The sequence below is a fragment of the Lacerta agilis genome, chromosome 17, assembly GCF_009819535.1.
Source record: "Lacerta agilis isolate rLacAgi1 chromosome 17, rLacAgi1.pri, whole genome shotgun sequence".
Classification (NCBI taxonomy): Eukaryota; Metazoa; Chordata; class Lepidosauria; order Squamata; family Lacertidae; genus Lacerta; species Lacerta agilis.
The window spans coordinates 32308455-32333948 of record NC_046328.1 but is presented as its reverse complement, the minus strand read 5'-3'; the positions used below and the strand labels follow the sequence as shown (position 1 = coordinate 32333948).

The following is a 25494-nucleotide window of genomic DNA, read 5'->3' as shown; positions in this document are numbered from 1 at the left end:
TCTGGCCACAGGATGCTGAACAGTGTCATACTCTAGCAGGGCTCCTATTACATTCTTCCCAGTGCTATTTTTCTAGAAAAAGAGGTGCCGGAGCTCACCATTAACTTCTTCTCCCTTCTTCTCTTAGAATGGCAATGGCACCCATCTGAGATGTACCGGACATGAGCTCCGGCTGGGAGGGGGGGAAAGCACCCTGGTTCTTACTCTGTTCCACCAAGCAGGATCCAGAAAAGGAAGTGATAGGTGGCAGGAGGTGGCCAAAGCTCAAATGTCTGTCAATTCCCTCCCCCCCATAGGCGATAAATCTGTACAGATAATCCCCTCCGAATGCCAAGTGGCAGCTGCTCCAGGCGCTGACAGCCCTTAGCTGCTTGACGGATGGGGCCAACCTTCGCTCGGGGAGGAAACTCGACGCCATTGTTTTCCTAGAGACTGCCACCAACAATGCAAGGAATAGGGAGTGCGGGGCATAACTTTCCCAGCTCTTCCCCGGCCATTAGCCGGAGAGGGCCGGTCGGGTTTCCACTTATCCCAAACTCCCGCCTGTCAATCTTGGGCCAGATTTGAGGCAAAACCCTTTCCTAAGGCGCAAGTGACTCAGAGTTTCCAGTCGCATCCCGCGCACGAGATAATCCACTTTTAAGGAGAATTTCTCGATGAACGTTCTCTGTTCATCTTCCCATTTACAGGAACTGCCTGGTGCCAACTCAGGCCATCTAGCTCAATATTGTCAACAGCAGGCATGCTGGTTCCCAAGGGCCCAAAGGCTGCATTCCCTTATGGGGAACTTCCCAAGGGCCACAAGTAGGCTGGTTTGTACACAGATTCACACACCCCTCTCTGTCCTCTGTGTGGAAAAGCAGGATCAGAGTTCAAGGACATGTCCCAGCCAGGCAAAAAACATTCAGGGGAGCCGGGTGAAACAGGGCCAGTGAAAGGCCAGATAGAGAGGCCTGGAAGGCCGCATTTGCCCCCCAGGCTTGTGGTTGCCAACCCCTGGACTACAAACTGGCACTGGCTGTCCCAGTCTTCAAATCAAGAGTCCCTGGAGATGACAGGGATTGATCCTGAGACCTTTTGCATGCAAGGCTGTTGTGGAAACAAGGAGAACGGAACTTAGGACCACAATACCTCAAGGACCGCCTCTTTCCATATGAACCTGCCTGGACCCTGAAATCATCTTCTGAGGCCCTGGCAACATGAGAACGGGGCCTTCTCTGTGGTGGCTCCCCATCTGTGGAATGCTCTCACTAGGGAAGTTCGCCTGCTGCCTTCATTATACATCTTTAGGGTCCTTTTTGCGCCAGGCAAAAACGTTCCTTTTAAACCAGGCCTTTGGTTGATCTGTTTGACATCCTATACCATTTTAAAACATGACTATTGGGTTGTTGTTTTTATTCTGATTATATATGCTGTGGTCTTTTCTGTGAACCGCCCTGAGACCTCCGGGTATAGGGCAGTACTTAAATTCAATAAATAAATAATAATAAAAGGCAAATGCTCTACTGCTGAGCTACATCCCTTCCCGTTAGTTTAGGACAGAGATTAAGAGAAAATGGGAGAGCAGCATCCCCAACCTGGTGCCCTCCATACGTTGCTGGACTCCTCAAAGATCGATGGATATGACTTTGTGTGCAACAGACTCCATATGTTTCAACCATGCAAAACTCAGAGCTTCATATACACCTGCATGCCTCTGTCCAACCAGGCAACCAGAAGCATTGGCAGAGTTCAAGGACACGCTCCACCCAGGGCAAAACACTCAGGGAAGCTGCAGAGCTGGGCTCGTGAGGGTGCTATGGCCTGGGGAGTTTCCCGAGGGCCAGATGGAGTAGCCTGAAGGGCCACAGATAAGATTCCCCACCCCCTGCTCTAAAATAAAGCGAAGGAGACTCTCTTCCTGTTGGCAAACACCTGCCTGCTTGTTCACCTGAATCTTCTCGTTGGACACCACAGGCTAGCAGCTGTTGATGATACTAATAGCGTGTTCACGGTGTTAGATGGTGTTTGAGTTTTGAAGCACAGACATTGCTGGGGAAAGACCCAGCCAAGGACAGTTGGTTCTCTGGGTAGCTCCTGGCGTTGTGCAAAAGCCAGCAGCGGTTTGGTGAGCCTAACCACAACGTTTGCTTGGAAAGATAAGGTTATTTTCAGAACCCGAGTGTTTCCTTCTTCCTCACTTTCCACTCCCCACACTTTCTGCCTTTCCTGTCAAGAGGCCGGGAAATGGAGGGGGAGGGGGGTCAATCTCCTTGCCAGCTCATTTCGCACCCTGACACTGTGTGGCTTCCGGGTCGATTTGTCCCCAGGGTGGAGATGGGCAAACCTATCTATTTTGGTTCCTCTCCGTTTCTCATTTTGCATATCTTACCTTCGTTTCTCCACATTTCCACGTCAGTTAGCAATTTTTTTAAAAAAAGAAAAACCAGCATTTTAATGCGCATTTCTCTTAGCGTACACATTTTTTGTGAGCGATTTCCTATAATACACACATTTTTCGCAAAGCAATTTCCTCCCCCTAATATAATGGACATGAGAAGGGTCTCCCCTGCCCTCCTTTCTTAAGGTCCTTTAGCGTTCATCGCGATTTGGGGCGAGGCAGCTCTTTAAAACAGTGTTTTTCAACCACTGTTCCGCGGCACACTAGTGTGCCGCGAGATGTTGCCTGGTGTGCCGTGGGAAAAATTGAAAAATTCAAGAGAATTACTTTATATATAGTCAATATAGGCACAGAGTTAATTTTTTTAACATTTTCTAATGGTGGTGTGCCTCGTGATTTTTTTCATGAAACAAGTGTGCCTTTGCCCAAAAAAGGTTGAAAAACACTGCTTTAAAACCTTCAAACAGATCAGTGAAGGTTGGTGCCCATTGGGACTGGTAGGGCAGAAGTTGGGGAGCCTGACAGTAGGTGGCGCCAGAGGCAATGACAGATAGAGCCCAATAATTCTAACTTTGGCCCCATCCTTCTCTCCTCCCTGTGGAGCTCTGAAAGGAGCAACCCTGAGACTAAGAAAGAGGAGGAAAATGTCAGACAGGACCACCTCCCTCTCACCCTTGCAAGTAAGAAAGGGGAAGGTGGGAAGGGGCAGGCCATGGGCAGAGCGAGGTTTATGGGGCAGTGCCCAATTTGCCCCAGTGGCTCGGCCTCTGTTGAAACAGGGGGCTGCCCTTTGCACATCAGGACCCACAGCCATTCCAGTCACGTGGTTTGGCCCCGCGAAAGTGCTGGGTGAAAAAACATCCCCGCTTGGGGGAACACAAAGTTCATTCGGCATGGGGCACCCCCACCCCACCCCACCCCAGACTCAAACTTACGTCAGCCGCCTTCTTCTCTGCCAGCTCCAGCTTCTCCTGCGCATCTTTGAGAGCCTCTGAATATTTGTCCAGCTCGTCCTCCGTCCCCTTCAGCTTCTTCTGCATGGCAGCTAATTCATCTTCCAGCTGCAAAATGAAAGGGGAGGTAGCGTTTACCATGCGTCCGCAGTCCTCCTTGAGGCCTAGAACCTTGAACGCTGAGGAAGAAGGGCAAATCTGTCCCGTTTGGTTTCTCGTTTCTCCCCAGCATTAAGTTTACCCGCATTTCCATGTCAGCCACAACAGCAGAGGCTTCGCTAGCTGATTTAGCTGTGATTCTGGCATTGCGAGGAGGGGTTGGGCAAGATGTCCCTTCCAGCCCCACAGTTCTATGATTCTATGATCTCTGCAGATCAGGCCACCTCCGGAGGCGCAGCAGCCGGCCAGGCCAATTATTTTCTGATCAGCTGGCAACCTTCGGAAGACATCTGAGCTAGATTCAGAGGAAGTGGGTGTAGGATGTGTTTTATTGTGTTTTTAATATTCTGTTGGGAGCCACCCAGAGTGGCTGGGAAAACCCAGCCAGATGGGCGGGATATAAATAATAATAATAATTATTATTATTATTATTACTCCCATTTACTCTTACAGCCAGCACACTCACTCCCGTTGTTTGGAAAGCGGTGTGTACATATTATTTTAAGCCAAAGAATCCACACCTATCCCATATCTATCCTGTCGTTTCTTAGAAAAAGCTGTATTTAGATGCTTTCCCTGCCAAATCAGCTTCGATCCAAATTGACCGGGGAAGGTGAGGGATGACCTAGCTGAGTTTTAAAATTGCAATGTGTACATATCCCCAATGCAAGGGTCCTGGGTTCAGTCGGCATCTTCAGACTCTTCTTGAGAAGGCTTCTTGCCTGAGGCTGCCAGTCAGTGCATGCAGTACTGAGCTTGATAGACCAGTCAGTGACTCAGACTCATGGTTTCCCCCCAAAGCACCCTGGAGAGCCCTGTGACAGGTACTGAGAGTTGTGAGGAGAAGGCCCCTCAGAGAGCTACAATTCCCAGAGTTCCCTCTGTAAATGATAGTTCCCAGGAACCTTGGGGGGGGGTAGCCATGTCTGTTAAGGGGGCTGAGAGTTGTTAGGAGATTCATTCCCACCCCAGAGCTACAATTCCCAGAGAAATTTAACAACCAAGCCCTCTTCCCAAGGAACTCTGGGAATTGTAGATCTGGGAGGGCATCCCCTAGCGACTCTCAGCGCCCTTAACAAACTACAGTTCTTGGACTGTTTAAGGCACAGTAAGCCCGCAACTCACACGGGAGTGACGTCCTGGGAATCGTGCCTAAAGCCAAAATCGCGTATAGTCAGAACAAATTGAGTTTAATGGCGGGTGAGATTGCCAAAGTCTTTCCCCCCCCCCCTGGGTGCCTGCCCGCTTTCCGCCTCCTTTGAAAATTAAAATTAAAAAGCAGTTTGTTTTCCAAGCACGTAAAACTGAATGCATGCGAGTTACCGGTAAATGTGTGTTTGTAGTGCAGTGCTGCTGTGCTTGCCAGTTATTTACTTACCTGTTGATTCACCTCATTTCTACCCCACCTTTCCCTACAAGGTGGCACACGTTGTTCTGCTCCTCCTCGGCCAACCATCACAACAACCCTGCAAAGTAGGTCAGGCTGAAAGCGAGCGACTAGGCCCGAGTTCACACCCAGCGTGCTCCACGGCCAAGCGGGGTATTTGAACCCTGGTCTCTCCCAGGTCCCAGTCCAACCCTCTAACCCAGGGGTCAGCAACCTTTTTCAGCCATGGGCCAGTCCCTCAGACCATGGGGGGGGGGGCGGACTATATTTTGAAAAAAAAAAACCATGAACAAATTCCTATGCCCCACAGATAACCCAGAGATGCATTTTAAATAAAAAGCACACATTCTACTCATGTAAAAACACCAGGCAGGCCCCACAAATAACCCAGAGATGCATTTTAAATAAAAGGGCACTTTCTACTCATGTAAAAAACACACCGATTCCCAAACCATCCGCAGGCTGGATTGAGAAGGCGATTGGGCCGCAGGTTGCCTACCCCTGCTCTAACCACTACACCACAGTCTTTTTAAATGTCCAGCGCTGTGTTCCTTTGAGAGGGTTATGTGGCCAAACAGATTGGAAGGGACTTTACACAATAATTTCCAGTTTATGCAACTGGTTCGGGTGTTCCTCTCCCTCTCTCTCTCTCTCTCTCTCTCTCTACCCCCCCCCCGTCCCGCCATAGTTCCTCATTGCCTTACAAGGATACCGTGAGAGGCTTCTCAAAGCACAGATAGAGAGATTCCCCATCTCTAAATTCCCTTTGCTCTTCCAGCCTGAATAGACACGAAACATGACTTGATCTCTTCTGCCCTGCCTCCAGGCAAGGTCAAAACAACACGCAATCTCCGACATCCTAGACATTCCTCCTCCCGACAAAACCCCTTTCTCTCCCCCCCCCCCATTTTGTCTTCAGTCTAACCTGGGCATGTAGGAACACAAGTCCTTATTTTAACAGAAATTTGCTCCGGATGGGGCTGCCCGATAGCAGAGCCGGCTGCATCGCAAACCGGTTTGAATGACCCAGTCGCATATGCAGCACGCATTGAAAGAGCTCTTATTCTGCTTTAAAGGTCAATGGCTTCCTCCAAAGAATCCTGGGAACTGTAGCTTGTTAAGGGTCTCCTAACCCCTCTCAGCTCCCTTAACAAACTATAGTTCCCAGGATTCTTGGGGGGGGGGGGGAGCCACATCTAGTCAAGTATTATAAGAGTGCTTTTAAACGTATGGTTTGTGCGTGACCTGAATATTTCCAGGCCGGTTTGTGGATGTGTAACTGGTGGCGATTCACCCGTGTGTGGCTAAGAGAGAACCTCCATGTCCAGAGGCAGTCTATCTTGTAATGCCAGAATTGGAGATGGGGAAGCTTTGGGCCCTCTGGATGTGGCCACCAGAGGGGTCTCGTTGCAAGTGGATGGCAGGGAAGTGAAAACATGGAATAAAAGGGGGTGGGACAGGGAGAAAGTATAGCAGAATCATAGAATGGCAGAGTTGGAAGGCCACCCCAAGGGGCATCTAGTCCAACCCCCATTGCAATGCAGGAATCTTTTGCCCAATGCGGGGCTCGAACCCACACAACCCTGAGATTAAGAGCCTCGTGCTCTACCGACTAAGCTATCCCAGCTGTCAGAGAGAGATGGTTTCGCAGAGAGAGGGAGGGCAGTGGCAGAGTGGGAGGAGAGAACCATTAACTTCAATGGTTCTACTCTGAGCTGGAGTAGTCTAGGATGCAACCCAGAACCTCCACCTACAGGTGAAACTCGAAAAATTAGAATATCGTGGAAAGGTTCATTTCTTTCAGTAATTCAACTTAAAAGGTGAAACTAATACATGAGATAGACTCATGATATGTAAAGCGAGATACGTCAAGCCTTTATTTGTTGTAATTGTGATGATTGTGGTGTACAGTTGATGAGAACCCCAAATTAACAATCTCAACTTTGGGGTTTTCATCAGCTGAACGTCAAAATCACCACAACTATAACAAACAAAGGCTTGACATCTCTCGCTTTGCATGTCATGAGTCTATCTCATATATTAAACTGCAGTAGCTAATGAAAACAATTGCTTACATAAATGGACTTTTCCATGATATTCTAATTTTTCAAGTTTCACCTGTACAGTGGCAGTCTACCTTTGCACCCTAGATTCTGAGAGCGTGCCACCTGGAGGGGCTGTTGCCCTCATATCCTGCTTGTGGGCTTCCTGGAGGCATCTGATTGGTGGGTGTGTAGGAGAGAGGGGGTGCAGGATGCTTTGGTTCGACACCCCCCCCCCACACGCTCTTCTGTTCTGACCCAGATCCCTGGTGTATGAGATGGGGGCACCCTGACTGGAAACGCAGAATATAATATGCCCATCCTCACATGCCCCCTTTCTCTCCCCTATTGTCAGCTGTTTGGTCACCCTGAAGCCATCCTGATCACGGGGCAGGCAGCAGCAGCAGCACCCACCCACCCAGCCCTTCCTTCCTTTGTTTGCCAAGACTTTGTCAACCGTAAGGAATGTGAAACTGGAACTCTCTGGAGAAAGGAGCCAAGCCGGTCCAAGATTCTTTTTGCCCTCCATCATCCTCTTTTTTTTTTTTATAAAAATTTATTGACATTTTTTCTATAACAACATATACCCACACCCACACTTACAATTAAACAAATGCAAAACAAATAAAACAAATACAAACAATGTCAAGTTTTCTTATTGCATCTTTCTAGAAAAAAAAAAAAATTCTATTTCCATATCTTGACTATTGACTTCCCCTGCCTTTTCACCTTCGAGTTTATATCCTTAATTTATTTTATAACCATTTCTCCTAAAAAAGAAAAAAGAAATTAAATTCAGTTGTATAATTACAATCAATTATATCTTCAACATTTTACTAAAAATACATCATCATAATGGTACCTCGTCATAATTCTTCTTCATTTATTCTTATCGATTTCTTATCTTAATATACATCTTGATCTCAATCCTCTTAATCCATAAACTTAATCCACTTAAATTCACTTTACTTATACTCCACCTCACAGATCTTCACAACTCATTCGATCAAATCTATCCCTTCTATCCTTAAGATTGCTGCTAATAACATGATAACTTGAAATATCTCCTTTCATGTTCAAATAAAAAAAATATAACAGAAAATTGTTGACAGTATTCACCCTCCGATTTCAGTTTACCATATCAGGCTACCTTAAGTTTTACTTAATGCTTCACCCCACACCCCCTCTGTCCATTATTCTTCTCCTGGTGGCTTCAGCACTAAACTTCCATGTAGCTTCCCTCTCCATACGTCCACAGATCCAGGCACAGTCCAAACCTCTCCTTGCCACGAGTTCAGAGGTATCCATCTCATCATCTCTCAGCTTCTTCGGTTCTTTGTAACATTCCTTTTCTTCTTGTAAATACCTTAATTCTCTGTCCCTGGCCCCCGAGCTCACACCTCGGGGACTGGATATAAAGAATCTTGACGTCGCCTTGGGGCTGCCACCCCCAGAAAGCGAATTTCTTCTCCGAAGTAGCTCACTCATTTCTCTCCAACTTTCCATCAACCCTCTCAGCTCCTTGGCAAGGCATTCTTCCAAAGTGCCAAAAGTTTTGAAAGCCTCCTCTGTGGGCAATTGGTTCCATTTCAGACCCCCACACAAGACTTTGACTTTTCTACAAAGCAGTTCCACCTTCAAGGCAGTGAGTCTCTGTTCATCCGTTAGTCCAGAGTTCAATACCAGTTCAAGGACGAAACCCAACATACTGGCAGAGGAGGAGGAAGTGGGTGTCATATTTCTACTCCCCTCTTTGTTCGTCGCCATTTTCCTGAGCTGGAGCGCAAATACCGCAACTTTAAATGGAGATATTTTCCTCTAGTTAGCTTCCCAAAAGATAAGTTTGCCAGTCTCATGTGTCAATTTTATATACATTGTAGCCAGTTCTGTAGCAGTAATCACTCAAATTGGTTAGATTCTTGAGCTCGAAGGGAGGGAGGCAGGCTGCCCTTCTCCTTCCCCCCGGATCGTCTCAAAAACACGATTTCTACTCAAATTCTTTACTCACGACCACCGGGTTCCTTTAGCTCCATTCTTCACAGGTAGAACTTAGACGCTCACCGCGGGCTCTGTCGCCGCATTTGCATCCCGGTTGGGGCATGTCCCCGAAGCCCGGCTCCGGTTGTCCCTTCACCCCCACTCCCCCTTTACAGGGGGAGCGAGGGAAGGGTTCGGAGCCTCCGCGGGCGCTGCCGGGGAGCCCAGGGTGCGGGACGCTCTTCCCGCACCCCAACCGGAGCCCCGCTTTGCGGTAGCGGGGCTCCTGACCCCCGGGATGGACAGGGCGCTTCGGACCCGAAGCAGCCCTCGACCACCCGGCGATTGCGTCGCCGCCGGAAGTCCCATCATCCTCACCTTCTTTCTCTATTCCTATCAACTCATCAAAAACCCACCATCGCCAGTGAGGAAACGGTGAGTGTGAAGGTTTAGTCTGTGCTGGGGTTAACCACTGCAACTCACTGCCTCTCAGCCTAACCTACCTCGCAGGGTTATTGTAGGGATTAAATGTGCAAGGCAATAACCATTTACACCACCCTGAGCTCCTTGGAGAAACAGGTGGGATATAAATGCAAGAAATAAATAATACAGACTCTTAGTCAAAGGGCCCTCTGAGCATACGCAGAGGCCTCTTCATGTACTGCTGAGCGATGAGGACTCCCTGCAACTATTTTCAGTTCAGGGATTTGGCTTTGGGGGTCTTTTCAGTGAATGGTCGGCCAGATCTCTGAGCGCACGCAGAGTACAGTTCCCCCGTGCTGCTGATCAAGTCGGGGGCACACAGTGGCTGATCCATCTGACACACACAGAGAGGTGAGCTCTGAGTTGTGCTAACTCAAGGGGAAAGGCCCTCTGAACATACGCAGAGTGCATTTCTCTTGCCAGCGGGTAACCACAATCAGAGCCAACCTGGAATTAAGGGAGGGGGACCTCAGGCAAACATTAGATGGAACTCAGGCAAACATTAGCTGGACAAGCACTCTGCACATGCTCAGGGGCTCCTCTGCAGCAGTTAGTTCACATGATCCAGGATGGAACTCTGCAATTTAAAAGGAATGCTGGAGGCTTAGCTGTCAATAGGACCTTGTGGTCCAATCTCAGGCAGAAACCGTAGCCTGTATGTAGCCAATGACAGCCCTACTCAGAGTAGACCCATTGATATAAATGGCCATGACCTCACTTAATACCATTCATTTATCTGTGTGGGTTGTCTTTTCAGCAGAAACCCCAAATTTTTAGGTCCCACTTTCCATCGATCCCGTATTTATGAAAACCAAATAATAAATTGCTGCTTTGAGGGTAGAGAGAGAACAGCCCGGTTTTTATTTTGTTAATTTTATTTTTTTGAAACTGAAGCAAAAACTGGCGTTGTTGGATGCCAGCTTCTATCAGCTGCGGTGGCCAACAGTCAGGGACGATGGGATTCGTAGTTCACCAACATCTGGAGGGCCACAGGATCCCCACTTGTAGGCCAACCCTGTTCCAACCAATCAGGGACCACATGTGAAATGTACCTACAGAGATATAAAGCTAGGAAGGGGAGTCCGCATCACTCCAGATGTTTCTGGACTCCAGTTCCCATCAGCGCCAGACACCACTGAATCATAGAAGCTGGAAGGGGCCATAAGGATCATCTAGAGCAGGCGTAGGCAAACTCGGCCCTCCAGATGTTTTGGTACTACAACTCCCATCCTCCCTAGCTAACAGGACCATTGGTCGGGGATGATGGGAATTGTAGTCCCAAAACATCTGGAAGGCACAAGTTTGGCCATGCCTGATCTAGATTGACTGGGGGGAAACAGAAACCAGGTCGGTTGACTCGAGGGTATCCGTGATGAGCTAGGGCAGAATTCGAATCCAGGACTCTCGCCAGCTCCTCCACCCCCCAAGCACACAAAGCCAAGCCCAGTGGCTGCCCACCTGCTTGCTCCTCTCTTCCGCCTGCTTCTGCTCTGCCTCGGCCTGCTCTGCCCGGTCCAAGGCGTTCTCCTTATCCAGCTTCAGCATCTGCATCTTCTTCTTGATGGCTTCCATGGCGGCAGTCGGTGGAGGGAGGCAAAGAAGACGAACCGAAGGCAAGGGAAGAACTGTCCGCGCAGGTAGGAACGGGGAGAGCGCCGAGAGGACCTGGCTGGCACGAAGCAGACTCGGGGGAGCACCCTGAGCGGACCTCGGCGCTGCCTTCGATAGCCTGCTCTCTCTCCTCCCTGCCCCTCGGCCCTTTATAGTTGTCCTCCCTGCCAGCTGGCTGGGAGGTGGGGCAGGGGGACCTGTGGCTTTCTAGGGCCTGATCCAACTGGGTCCAAAATAACCTCTCCATTGCCCTGGCACTGCCTTGCGGCGGTGGTGCTTTGGAGGAGACCTGGGAGAGGAGTCCTTTGTTTTTTATTTTTTGCTTCGTGATGAGCCGTGGCCATATTTGGCCTCCCTAGGGGAACAGCTGAGTACCACTAATAGAAACCCCCAAAAGTGGCAAAAAGAGGGGAGGGGGTTGAATGCTGCTTTGTTCCAGCGAAGAGGACGCCCCCCGTCACTCACCCACCCCCTTCCCTTAGCTTTTCACACAGGTGCAAGCAAAGGCAGCCCCGCAGGGTGAGTGCAATAGACGAGGACGGATCCGGTGCCAGAGGACCAGCCTAGGATGCCTGGGTCCTCTGTCACTTGTCCCTAGAAAGGCAGTGAGGTCAGAAACCAAGGAGGGAAGGTTTAAAGGGAGGGAAGGATCCACCTCGAGGCAAAGGAGGCATCAGAAGTGTTTTCCTGGGTCAGGCCAATGGCCCCACCTGGTCCAGTATCCTGTTCTCGAATGGGCCAGCCAGATGCACAACAGGAAACCTGCAGGCAGGATCCAAGCACAAACGCCATGGGTAGAAAAACTAAGGCCCGGGGGTGGCCCAATCGCCTTCTCAATCCGGCCGACAGACGGTCCAGGAATCAGCATGTTTTTACATGAGTAGAACGTGCCCTTTTATTTAAAATGCATCTCTGGGTTATTTGTGGGGCACAGGAATTCGTTCCTTTTTTTCTTTTCTTCGTCAAAATATAACCCGGCCCCCCACAAGGTCTGAGGGACAGTGGACCGGCCCCCTGCTGAAAAAACTTGCTGACCAATGGTCAAACCCCCTTTCCCTTCCTGTGATTTCCAGCAACTGGTATTCAGAAAACTATCTCTAAGTTACCAGGATCAGTCCCCATCCCTGGTGAAAAAGAAGAAGCAATCTGTTCTAAGAGTGTGTGGTGTGGTGTGGTGTGGTGTGGTGTGGTGTGGTGTGGTGTGGTGTGGCGGTTAGAGAGTTGGACTAGGGCCTGTGATAGTAAAGGTAAAGTGGCCCCTGACCATTAGGTCCAGTCGCGGACGACACTGGGGTTGCAGCGCTCATCTCGCTCTATAGGCCGAGGGAGCCGGCGTACAGCTTCCGGGTCATGTGGCCAGCATGACTAAGCCGCTTCTGGCGAACCAGAGCAGCGCACGGAAACGCCGTTTACCTTCCCGCCGGAGCGGTCCCTATTTATCTACTTGCACTTTGACGTGCTTTCGAACTGCTAGGTGGGCAGGAGCAGGGACCAAGCAACAGGAGCTCACCCCATCGCAGGGATTCGAACCGCCGACCTTCTGATCAGCAAGCCCTAGGCTCTGTGGTTTAACCCACAGCGCCACCTGGGTCCTGGGATAGAGCAAGGTTCAAATCCTTCCACCCCCAGAATTGTGGCTATGAAGCTGTCATTGGATGTCACCTTGAGCCAGCCACAGAATCACAAAATCATAGAGTTGGAAGGGTCCACGTGGGTCATGTACTCGAACCCCCTGCAATGAAGGAATCTTTTGCCCAACATGGGGCTCGAACTCAGGACCCTGAGATTTGGGACTCAGCTGCAAATATAACGTTTTAAGTGCATAAGTGCATTCTACAAATGTGACACTAGATGGTGCTGATGAGCTAATGGCTAATTCCATATATATTTTAAAAAAAATTTAAAAAAGCATTTTCACCGCAGGTTTTTTTTTTTTTTTTTAAATATGAGCTATCCCCAGTCCCTGCCTCTCAACATCACCTTACTTGTAGGGTTGTTGCTTGGATTAACTGAGGAGGGGAATAACCACATATGCCTTCTTGGAGAAAAAGGCAGGCTAGGAATGCAATAAAGAAATCAAATAAATAACAGAACAATGTTTGTCCTGTTCATTAAGTTTACTTTTTGTAGGCTGCAGCCCAAACGCTGCAGCTAGATCAATGACTCACACCTGGGAAAGGTGCTTGAAAGAGCAACACCAGGAAATCCTGAGGACCAGAAACATGACTTTTTGGAATTTGGGGGTGCCTAGTTAGGATGTCATAATGCTCAGGGGCAGTTTCCGAGTCCCTAGAAATGTGGGATTTGATGTGCCTGGTCTCTCTCACACACGCCTGCCAGTGCCCCCTGCTTGAATCCTAAACTGATGTGCTGTCCATTTTTTTCAACAGCTGGAGAGGAGACCATCTCTGTGTATGTGCTGTGTGCCCTTCCCTACCAGCAGGTGGCCACAGCCATATTCACACACATCTGGAACTAAGGACATAGTAAAAGCCTTCTGGATTAGGCAAGTGGCCCATCTAGTCCAGCATCCTGTTCTCACAGATGGCACCAGGAAGCTTGCAAGCAGAAACTGAGCACAAGAACAACTATTATTCGGTGCAAATTCATTCTAATAAATACATTTTTGTACTCCCTTTCCTCCTGGTGCATAGAGAAAGTGGATAGCAAGAAGCTTCTCTCTCTCTCTCTCTCTCTCTCTCAGGACGCTAGAACTAGAGAAGCTGAATGCTGGAAGATACAGGACAGATAAAAGAAAGTCCTTCTTTGTTAAACTGTGGAACCCACTCCCACTGGAGGCAGAGATGGCCGCCAACTGGGGAGGCTATAAAAAGAGAACTGGACAAATTCGTGGAAGAAAAGGCTATCGATGGCTACTAGCAATGCTTCTGAATACCAGAAGCCACAGGAGGGGGTTGGATCCTGCTTGCAGGTTTTCATCTGCTGGGGTAGATGAGCCACTGGTCTGATCCAGCCAGGCTCTTCTCATGTCCTGATGTAACCTCTGTGTAAGCATGATGTGAGCAAACCGAGATAAATGCTCCATTATAATGACGTCGTCTGGAGGGCCCCCGATTCCTGCACCCGTAGCCTTGAAGTGGTACAGTCCGCTCAGGACCGTTCCCCCTTCTCTCCAGCCTCGTTCTCCTGCCTCTGTCTCTTCACCCTGAGGCTGCAGACCCGGGCTGGTAAGGTCAGCAGCCAGCAGCGATGTCCCCATTGCCCAAGCCGCCACCCACCAGATCTTGTTCCCGGTCTTTTGTCCTGCTGATATGCTATCCCATTTCTTTAAATAGCCCCGGAACAATTCCTCACCGTTCGCCGCCCTCTGTGCCCAGCAAGCGAGGCTGGGGGCGTCGGCAGGGGGGAGCTGAGTGGCTCTGTCACTTTTTATTCAAGGCTTGCCACTCGCATTCCGTTATTCAATCTCGGCACCGACAGGTGGTGAGATGCCAACGTTTCTTGTGTCCCCAAAATGTCCCCGCTTGCTTAGACAATGCCCCGGCTGCCGCGGGTAATGGATGCCCTCTTCAGCCTGCAACCTAAACCTCAGAGAGGGGGCAGGCATCATTAAGACGGGAGAACGTGTTGCTATTCACCAGGGCCAAATCATATTTAAGTTGCTAGTCCTCAGTGTCTCCGAATTAATTTCTTCTTCCTGTTCCACTCCTCCTGTGGGCTCTGGCCACCCGAACTCCTAGGAAGTACTGTACCCATTGCTCCCTTCAAGAAGCCTCGTCCCTTCCCAGTACACCTCCCTCCTTGCAGTGTAGGCAATCAATTTATTATACCGGGGCAATCTCTGTTTTCTGATACCCGCTTACACACCATCAAAACAAACAAAAAACAAGAGATTTTCGCAAAGTTCACATATGCTGATATATATATCTCTATAGGTGCAACTTTCAGAAAGAATTGCAGTCATTTCAATAGGAATACAATCAACCTCGCCCTAGTAGGTAGATGATGAGCAGGTGACCTCAAGGCAATTTCAAAGCTCTCTCCTGCTCCTCTTACCTGTCTTTTTAAACCACATTTGGATGGGCAGCCCTTTAAACGGAGAACCGTCCTCTTACACCCCTTGTAAAGGGAATTTACAATCAAATACTGCCGAGTGTTCAGGGTGCCAGCCAGCCAGCCCTGCCCACCCGCAGGCTACTCCATTCCTTCCCTACCCCATTTTCCACAGTGGAACTTCAGAGGTCCAATCTGCTGGCCATGCCCTCCTCTGGCCGACACCATTACGTGTCCTCCCTCCCTTTAAAATTTTTTTTTTCCTTTTTTAAAAAAAAAAATATTTCCCCCCAATTGACCCCCAGAAGAGGATGGGAGAAAAACTTCAATTACTGGGCTCAGCCTGCTGTTGAGCTCCCTGCCTTCTGTCCTATCCAACCCAATGGAAAGGGAGAGCCGAAGGGGAAGAAATCAGGATCGCCTGTGTGTCGGTCCAAGCCGCGGCCCCGATGGGTGTCGAAACAACCCTGGCGCTGTAAGAATATGTTTGATATTTAGTTGGTTTCCCAGTAGAACAACCTAATATCAAACATATCAGACAGAGGCAGGGGAGGCGGGTGGGTCCCCGGCTGAGACGATGGGCCCCTGAATGACGTCACAGTTGTTCGGAGAAATCTGCAGGAGGAGACAACAAAAAGAAAACATGCGTCACTGTCACACCGTGCGGTAATTTCTCTCAGGGTCGAGGGTTCGAGTTGCCCAGGTTGGGCAAAAGAGTACTGCACTGCAGGGGGTTGGACTAGATGACCCCCTTCTTCTAGTTGGACTAGAAGAAGGATACTGACAAGCTGGAACGTGTCCAGAGGAGGGCAACCAAAATGGTCAAAGGCCTGGAAACAATGCCTTATGAGGAACGGCTTAGGGAGCTGGGTCTGTTTAGCCTGGAGAAGAGAAGGTTAAGGGGTGATATGATAGCCATGTTCAAATATATAAAAGGATGTCATATAGAGGAGGGAGAAAGGTTGTTTTCTGCTGCTCCAGAGAAGCGGACACGGGGCAATGGATTCAAACTACAAGAAAGAAGATTCCACCTAAACATTAGGAATAACTTCCTGACGGTGAGAGCTGTTCGACAGTGGAATTTGCTGCCAGGGAGTGTGGTGGAGTCTCCTTCTTTGGAGGTCTTTAAGCGGAGGCTTGACAGCCATCTGTCAGGAATGCTTTGATGGTGTTTCCTGCTTGGCAGGGGGTTGGACTGGATGGCCCTTGTGGTCTCTTCCAACTCTATGGTTCTATGATTCTATGACCCTGGTTGTCCCTTTCCAGCTCTACAAGAGAAAGAAATTCATGCACCTCAAGAGACGCCCTTGCACTCCATCTCTCATAAGATCCCAGCCAGCACGGCCAACAGTCAGGGATGGTGGAAGTCGGAGTTCAATAAGACATCTTCAGGCTCAGAATGCAGAGCTATCACCAGAAGCCGTGACCGGTTGAATGGGTGTCGACCTGTCGGAGGTCATAGAGCAGATGTGCCCAGACAAGAGTGTCTTTACACTTCCTGCCCAGCACTGGGATGAGGACAGGGCTAGAGAGGCAGGAGGGAGATGGCACCTGGGGAAGCCCAGAAGACCAGAAGGATGGTTACAGGGGGTAATGCCTAGGTGGGGATCAATCCTGATCTGGGGGATCTCACATCCGTCCAGGGGATCCAGAGCACTAGCAAAGGGAAAGAGCCAGCTGGTAGTAGAGCAGGCATGAAGTCCTCCAGGTTTAACACTACCAATCTGATTTTATTTATTTACAAAACGATTTACAGTCTCCAGCTAGCAGAGGGAACGTAGCTTGGTGGCAGAGCAGATGCTTAATAATAATAATAATAATAATAATAATAATAATAATAATAATAATAATTGTACCCTGTCAATCTGAGTGGGTTGCCCCAGTCACTCTGCATGACCTCTTGGTATCCCCATTAAAAATATTTTTTTTAAAAAAAAAGTACTGGAAGCAGGTAATGTGAAGCACCCTTAAGAATGTAAGGAGAGCCTGGCTGCTGGATCAGGCCAATGGCCCACCCAATCCAGCATCCTGCTCTTCCAGTGGCCAACGCGGTGCCCAAAGGAAGTTGGAAAGCAGCATCTGAGCCCAGGAGCAGCTATTCCCAGCAACAGGCATTCAGGGGCACATCACTGCCTCCGACAGTCTCTGCCTGAGACTGACCCTGCAAGTCTCTCCCTAGTACTGTGATTGGAAGAGAGGCAGCGCGGCGTAGTGGTTAGAGAATCAGAGTAGGGCTTGGAGGAGTTCAAATCCCCGCTTGGCCACGAAGCTCCCTGGGAGTGACCCTGGGCCAGTTTCTGCCTCTTCGCCTAACCTACATCGCAGGGTTGTTGTGAGGATTGAATGAGGAGGGGGGGGAACCGCCTACGTCACCTTGAGCTCCTCGGAGAGAGAGAAAAAGTGGGATATATGAAGGCAGTGGACTCTCCTTCCTTGGAGGTTTTTTTTAACAGAGGTTGGATGGCCATCTGTCAGTTGCAATTCCTGCACTGCAGGGGGTTGGACTAAATGCCCCTTGGGGGGCCCTGCCCAGGCTACAATTAATCCTGCTTTTTAAAAATTGCCGCAACCTTCCCTGGGACCTGTTGTCGGAGGGCAGGTAAGCCATCAAATGACTCAATAAAATAACAACAGTAACGGCAGCAATAATAAAACTGAACTAGACTGGGAAAATGTCCCGATCCACCAAAATCCGATGCCTGATGCTCCTCTAGGTTGGAGCCAAGTTAGGGCTTAAAGGAAGGATCTCGGCGACCCTTTTCCCTCCCCCTTCACCAGTCTGTCCGCAGAAGATTTAAAAAACCTCCCATTACTCTCGGCGCCTTACCTGTGCGGATGCTTGGGCTGCCCAACGGATGCTGGCGATCTGACAACTCCCTTGCCCTGAGCCCACTTTATAACCATGTCCTGCTGCCCCCCCCCACCGGGACAGTGGGGGTGGGGTGGGGTGGGGGTCTTCTCATCAAGGGGCTCCAGCCCCACTGCCACACACGTGTCCGTGTTCCCATTAACTACTCCCCAGCCCCACCCCTTCGTGCCCTTGGAGCCAAATTATCCTGATCAATAAAGGTTCGATCTTCTGTCCTCCTCTCTGGCTGCTTGCTGGCCTCTGGGCCTTGTCAATTTCACGTCAATATACGTTACTCTGGACAGCCCTGCTGTTCCTCCCATCAAGAGGCCAGGATTTGTGGGAGGGGGAGGGCTGTTTTCCCCTTAGGTGACCCCCTATTTTTGCTCCGTTTCCCACTCTGGTCCAGGAGAGCCAGGTATCTCTGCTTGTCAGGGGAAAAGTCCCTGATTTGGTTAGTTTAGGAAAGGCATGTCCGACTCCCAAGAGACTGTGATCTACTCCCAGTATAAAAAAACTGGCAGTGATCTTACCCATTGTCATTGGAGGGAGGAGGAGTGTGTGTGTGGATTGCCCAGAGTTGTTGAGTTATTTTGGGGGGAGGGTTGCACAGAGTTTCTAACCTCCCCCTCCCCCGTAACTTTTTGTACATGATAAGGATCCCGCTCAGCCAGGGATCTACTGGTAGATCGCAATCTACCAGTTGGACATCCCTGGTTTAGGAAAAGTGGGGGTGGGGTGGGGTGGCCAAGACAGAGAGAGATTGCACACAATATTCAGACAAGGTCAACCAGCAAAGCTGAATGACCGGAGACTCGGGACCCTGGATGCCTGAACCTGTCGGTTTCAGTTCCTGTCAGTTTTTCAGGTTTTTTCCCAGTCTTGAGTTCAGGTTCTGCACATTTCCAAAGAAGTTTGTCACAACGACAAAAAGTTTCCATGAAAATTTACCAGCATTTTAGAGCATGTTTCTCCTTAATACAGTAGACACATTCCATGTCCTTTTAAAATGTGGGGTTTTTTGGGGGGTGGGGCAGAGGTGAGTTATTGGGTTGTTGTTTTTATTTTTATTTTATATTTTGTGGTTTTGTCTTTTGATTTTGTTTTGTGAACTGCCCTGGTACCTCTGGGTATACGGCGGTATATAAATCCAATAAATTAATAAATTCTTTAGTATGCAATCTGGCCTAATATACGTACACAATTTCCCCATGTTTTCTATTTTCCCTAACGTAATCCTTTGTTTTCGCAATCATATGCATTTTGATGCCTCAATACCTTCCACAAGCAAATAGAAGGGGAAGAAATGGAGCCAGTGAAAGATTTTACTTTCTTGTGTTCCATGATCACTGCAGATGGTGACAGCAGACATGAAATTGAAAGACGCCTGCTTCTTGGGACAGCATCTTAAAAAGCAGAGACTTCACCTTGCTGACAAAGGTCTGTATAGTTAAAGCTATGGTTTTCTCAGTAGTGATGTATTGAAGTGAGAGCTGGATCATAAAGAAGGCTGATCGCCGAAGAATTGATGCTTTTGAATTATGGCGCTGGAGGAGACTCTTGAGAGTCCCATGGACTGCAAGAAGATCAAATTCCACTGTCGAACAGCTCTCACTGTCAGGAAGTTCTTCCTAATGTTTAGGTGGAATCTTCTTTCTTCAAACTACAAGAAAGAAGATTCCACCTAAACATTAGGAAGAACTTCCTGACAGTGAGAGCTGTTCGACAGTGGAATTTGCTACCAAGGAGTGTGGTGGAGTCTCCTTCTTTGGAGGTCTTTAAGCAGAGGCTTGACAGCCACCTGTCAGGAATGCTTTGATGGTGTTTCCTGCTTGGCAGGGGGTTGGACTGGATGGCCCTTGTGGTCTCTTCCAACTTTATGATTCTATGAAACCTATCCATTCTGAAGGAAATCAGCCCTGAGGGCTCACTGGAAGGACAGATCCTGAAGCTGAGGCTCCAATACTTTGGCCACCTCATGTGAAGAGAAGACTCCCTGGAAAAGACCCTGATGTTGGGAAATATTGAGGGCACAAGGAGAAGGGGACGACAGAGGACGAGATGGTTGGACAGTGGTCTCAAAGCTACCAACAGCAGTGGAAGACAGGAGTGCCTGGCGTGCTCTGGTCCATGGGGTCATGAAGAGTCGGACACAACTAAACGACTAAACAACAACACCTTCCATATGTACTGTGTGAGCCCACATTCCCAGCATGTTCACACCCCTCCTGCCTAAGGAGTTTCTACTCTGGCTTGGTCCACAGAATGGAAGATGGCAAGATCTCCAAAGACATGTTCTATGGGGAACTAGCAGACTTACCGTCCTCTGTTTTACAAAGATGTCTGCCAACGTGACGTCAAGGCTGGCAACATCAGCCCTGCTATGTGGGAATCCCCTGCAGACGACCGCAGTGCCTGAAGACAGAGTCCAGTGCTGGATTTACCTATAAGCTAAACAAACTTAGGGCCCCATTCTCTTGGGGCCCCCCAAAAAAATTCAAGAGGAAAAACCTGGATGTACATTTCCAAAATATAAGATAAAAAAACCAAATAAAATAAAACCTACATACAGCAACAGTGGGCGCAGATGGCACTGTGGGTTAAACCACTAAGCCTCTTGGGCTTGCCGATCAGAAGGTCGGCGGTTCGAATCCCCGCGACGGGGTGAGCTCCCGTTGTTCGGTCCCAGCTCCTGCCATCCTAGCAGTTCGAAAGCACGCCAGTGCAAGTAGATAAATAGGTACCACTGCGGTGTGAAGGTAAACGGCGTGAGCAGGACTCAGGTGGCATTCAGCCCTGTGTACAGAACTGCACCTTCTTTTTCCAACCCAGGTGCCAAGAGGGAGGGAACTAACTAATGCAGTGCGTTCTCCAGCCATAATTCGCCCCATTAGTGCACAGCCAATTCCCTTCCCTTCCACTGCGGTATTCCAATGATGCATCGATGCGCTCGGCCCATCTGCTGATGGAGATTCCCCTGCAGCCATGACGGGGCACGCTTCGGTTGGATAGTACAACGGCCGACCTTGGGAAGGGGGCAGCGGGGTTGGGGGAAGGGAGGGCCTTTGGGTGGGTGACAGTGGCTAAACGCAGGGAACATTTCTGTCCCCTCTACAAGTTTGTGGCGCACGTTTGCATGCGTGTATGTTCAGGTTGGAGTGTGGGTAGAGTAAAACGCCTGGCCGGTGTACAAAATTTTTTTGTCCCCCCCCCCCAGGCATAGGAAGGTCAGGTGGTACCCGGTGCGGAAAATTTATTGTCAAACCCCCCCATTGATTCCCCCCCCCGCAAAAATGGTTTTACGTTATTTCCTATTTTCTTACAAAGGAATAATAACAAGTATAATAAAAAAAACTTTTATTTATATCCCGCACTCCCCGACCAAGTCGGGCTCAGGGTGGCTAACATCAGATACATAACATTGGTATAAAATCAAACAATAATTAAATTACCTCCTAAAAACACCTCAAAATCAAATTAAAGTCTAATTAGATGGCTTTCCAAAGGGTTAGGGTTGGGAACAGTAAGTGTTCTCTGAACTGAAATTTCAGCCTTCATGACATAGGAAAACAGCCAAGTGAACAGCTATTTTGGTGGAGGAGGGTCAAGATATTACCGATATGCATGAAATTTCGTATATAGCTAATAATCCCTAGTATAGTAAGATAAGACCTTTGGAGCAGGCATTTAAAAAAAATCCAATCCCCCCCCCCAAAAAATGTTCCTTGATAATTTGTCACCCCCTCCATTATGGAACCCGGGGCGGCCTACCCCCCCTTGCTACGCCCCTGCATAGGATGGAAGGACACACACCTCCTCCTCCAGATCCCACTTCTGACACCAGTGTGGCACACAACCCAATCTCCGAGCAGCACGATTCCAGGTGTGTCTGAGATTACCCAGGGCCAGAGTTCAGTTTCTTTGGCATGAAGGTCAGTGGAGATAAGAGTTTTAGTCACAGATACATCCAGTACAACCTGAGCAATTGATGTCCCAATGTTAAGGTTACCATACGTCCGGAATTTCCAGGACATAGTCAGGATTCAGCCATCGGAAAAAGTGCCCAGACAAAAATCGCAATGTCTGAGAAAATCTGGACGTATGGCAACCCACGTCGGAGGTGTAGGTTTGGGTGGATTTCCTTATGCTCAAAGAATTCTTTCCTTCTTTCTGAGTTTCTGCAAAAATGGCTCAGCAAGTTTTTGTGTCCTATGTCCCCACTATTCACCTTTTCTCCAAATTAAAAAGCCCCAACATTCTTCCTGAACAAATAGGTGAACCAAACCACAAAGAAAGAGGAAGTTGAGAGGGTACGGTTTACCACTTCCTGTTTCAGCTATATGTGCTTTCCAGGTCCCAGACTAATTCTACTGGATCCCACTTTTACCTGGATACTTTGGAAAAGTGTGTACAGGTGCTCTCTCTTTTTCAGGTGGAGGTGGGTTTACTTGGTGGAGGGGGAGTGAAGGGACTGGAGGGGCTAGAGCCCAAGCACTCACTCAAAAATCCAGATGTGTCCCCAAAAGCTAGCGACTCCTGGCATATAGGATTACAGCCTTCTGAACATGCTCAGAGACCCATTCACCTTGCTTAATACGCTCCCAAGCAGGTTCTGAGACTTCTCTAGGGTGTACCGTAGCTCAGATCAACATTTGCCTTCCCGAAACCTTATTTGACTCTTTCTTGGGGCCAGCTCTGGCAGGGGCAAGAAATTGGGGTCTGATCTCCAAGCCTGACGGCCTGATTTGGTGCCAACGCTCTGCCTGTTCCTCGTGCGTGGCAGGGCTGATGTGATCTGGGGTGACAGCCTGCGTAATGAGCAAGGGGCCTGCCCCTATTCCGCTCGCCCTTGTCAATATCCAGAACCAGCCCAGGCGCTGATGGGCCCTAGAGCAGAGAAGCATCAAGGTCGGCGGGGTGGGCGGTTGGGGAACGGCAGATCCAGGGGGCGGGCAGCGGGAGGGGCTGCTCTGAAAGACTTGCCATTTCTAATCAGAACAGGGCAAAATGCCATTTGCACACACCCTACCTCTGAGCGGCGAAGAGACTCCGGAGTTTGGGTTCCTTGGAATGCAGGTCAATGGAGTTTGTGGTGCCTTTATGACATATTGTTTTCGCTGTGGTCTAAACCACAGAGCCTAGGGCTTGCCGATCAGAAGTTCGGCGGTTCGAATCCCCGCGACGTGGTGAGCTGCCGTTGTTCCCTGCTCCTGCCCACCTAGCAGTTCGAAAGCACGTCAAGTGCAAGTAGATAAATAGGTACCACTCTGGCGGGAAGGTAAACGGAGTTTCCATGCCCTGCTCTGGTTCACCAGAAGCGGCTTAGTCATGTTGGCCACATGACCCGGAAGCTGTCTGCGGACAAACGCCGGCTCCCTTGGCCTATAGAGCGAGATGAGTGCGCAACCCCCGAGTCATCCGCGACTGGACCTAACAGTCAGGGGTACCTTTACCTTTACGTACAATCAGAGCATAGGACGGATAGGCTCAGAGGATTAACACTTCAGCAGGGCTTGCCTCCCCAATAGGTTTCCTGGGAAGCCACAAACTCCACTTTGGGTCCAGCTCAGAGCAGACATTCCTCTGTGTCCCCAGTTTCCAGCATCCAGCACAACTCTGCCTGTTGTTCTTTTATCTTACAAGGTGAGGTCGCTTCCAACTAGGCAAGAGGGCTGCCCCCTCTTCCCTACCCTCATTTGTCTCTATGGCAACAGGGCAACCTCTTTGGCAATGTAAATGGCGGTACTTAACTGGCCAGCAAATGCAATTGGCTGGTTTGGTTGGTTTCTTCATACAGATTCTACCCTCTCTTGCGCAGGATCACAGGGTGGAAGGTACCACAGGTATCATTCAAACTGACCACTCTCCAAATCCCAAACCATGCGAAAGCAAACTAAACACTTGAAAACCAAACTACGGTAGTGGCATCAAAAGTGGCATTATTTAAGAGGGACACAAAATATCCCCTTTAACTTTATTTTTTTAAAAATTAATTAAAATGCCAAGTATTTCATGAAAATTCCACAAATGGACATGGTGAGCGACTAAATAAAATGAATCAGAAAGCGCAAACATTTCTCTCACAAACACACACAATCCCCGGTAGTACTGAGCACAATGTATGCCAAATTCTACTAATAAAGCACACTTGTGCTTATCTGAAAACCTGAGGACGTTTGTACAGTGGTACTTTGGTTGTCGAACTTAGTCCGTTCAATTCCTGGAAACGTTTGCAAACCAGGGCGCAGCTTCCGATTGGCTGCAGGAGCTTCCCGCACTCAATAGGAAGCCTTGTCAGAAATTCGGCTTCGAAAAGACGTTCACAAACCGGACCATTTACTTCTGGGTTTGTGGCGTTCGGGAGCCAAGCGGTTTCGAGACCAAGGTACCACTGTATTAGAAGCTGGAATCGAGGGCCATCCTTACCCTTAGGTAAAGTGACAAGCTGCCTCAGGCAGGGGAGGCTGTCACTCTTGTTTCCCCCACCCATCCCCGTGTCCTTTAATCAAGCCTGTTTCCCTTAGGTGTGGTGGAAAACACTATCCCACTGCCAACCTCCACCTCTGGCTGCAAAACGCCTTGGGTTCAGACAAGCATGGCTGGCACTCATCGCATTGATGGCACCGAGATGAAAAACAGGGGAGCCCCTGTGAACTAACATAGGAAGCTGCCTTGTATGGAGTGGGTGTCATTGGTCTATCACAGCACTGTCTACACTGAGTGGCAGGGGCTCTCCAGGGTTTCAGGAAGGCGGTACTCCCTGCCCTAACCTGGAGATGTCGAAGATTGTATCCAGGCCCCTCTGCATGCAATGCATGTGCTCTGCCACTGAATCGATAGACTTTCCTCTAGGAATAATTCAAGTCTTCATCGTCCAAAATAGAGGGCAAGTTTAAAGGGGAAACGTAGGCTCTCTTACGCTGAGCGAGACCTGGGATCTTCGCAATGCATAGCAGGTATTTTGCCAGCGAGATCCATTCCAAGGCTCCTCACTCCCCAAGACTCACTTTGCCTCTTTCACCAGACTTCTTCAACCTGGGGTTTCCAGCTGCTGCTGGAGCACAGCTCCCTTCAAGTAGGCTTGGGATGATGGGAGCTGGGGAGTCCAACGTCACTTGGGGGACCGAAGGTTGTGGAGAAGTCTGCCCTGTACGGATGGCTAGAACAAGACCCTCAAGCGTTGGGTGCGATAGGGCTGGGAGGATTCTCTAGCATTTCTCAGAGAAAAGTTGCCATCTGCTGGCCACAGAAAGGGCAACAGCCCCGGTTGATCGCAACAGGAATGAATTAACACACAGAATTACAGTGTTGGGCCAGATCTACATGGTTTCATGGCGCTCTCATTGGGGCATTCAGTTAGCCTTTGTGAGAACAGGATGTCAGACGAAATGGGCCTTTGGCCTGATCCTGCAGACTCTTTTGTCAGCTCGGCATTGTCCAATGCACAGGGCAGGATGTGCAATGTCTGCCTGACTTCGACGGACTGCCATCAGAAGGAGCGGACTCTGGCACAAGGGTGACCCCCTCTTAGACAACCACAGGAAACACGGCAAACATGTCAAATTCGGTTTCTCTTTAGGTTTCTCGTTTTTCCATTTCTACACATTTCCACATTTTTCTTTAAAAGGTCATGAAAACTG

At 49.2% G+C, this 25494-nt stretch overlaps 1 protein-coding gene across 7 annotated transcripts in view; it reads right to left on the bottom strand.

The window, feature by feature from the left end:
* The window catches only part of TPM3 (tropomyosin 3), a 67905-nt gene extending 56915 nt beyond the window's left edge, over positions 1-10990 (bottom strand). For 6 of the 7 annotated variants that reach the window (XM_033174168.1, XM_033174170.1, XM_033174167.1 and 3 more), the window contains exons 1-2: positions 10840-10989; positions 3316-3441 (exon numbers count right to left, since the gene is read on the bottom strand). In XM_033174168.1, coding sequence (XP_033030059.1) covers positions 3316-3441; positions 10840-10953 — 240 coding nt within the window. In that variant the 5' untranslated portion in view covers positions 10954-10989. Of the gene's footprint in view, positions 1-3315; positions 3442-10839 lie in introns of all 7 variants that reach the window. The other variant, XM_033174166.1, reaches the window with a different exon arrangement.
* Between the last annotated feature and the right edge of the window lie 14504 nt (positions 10991-25494).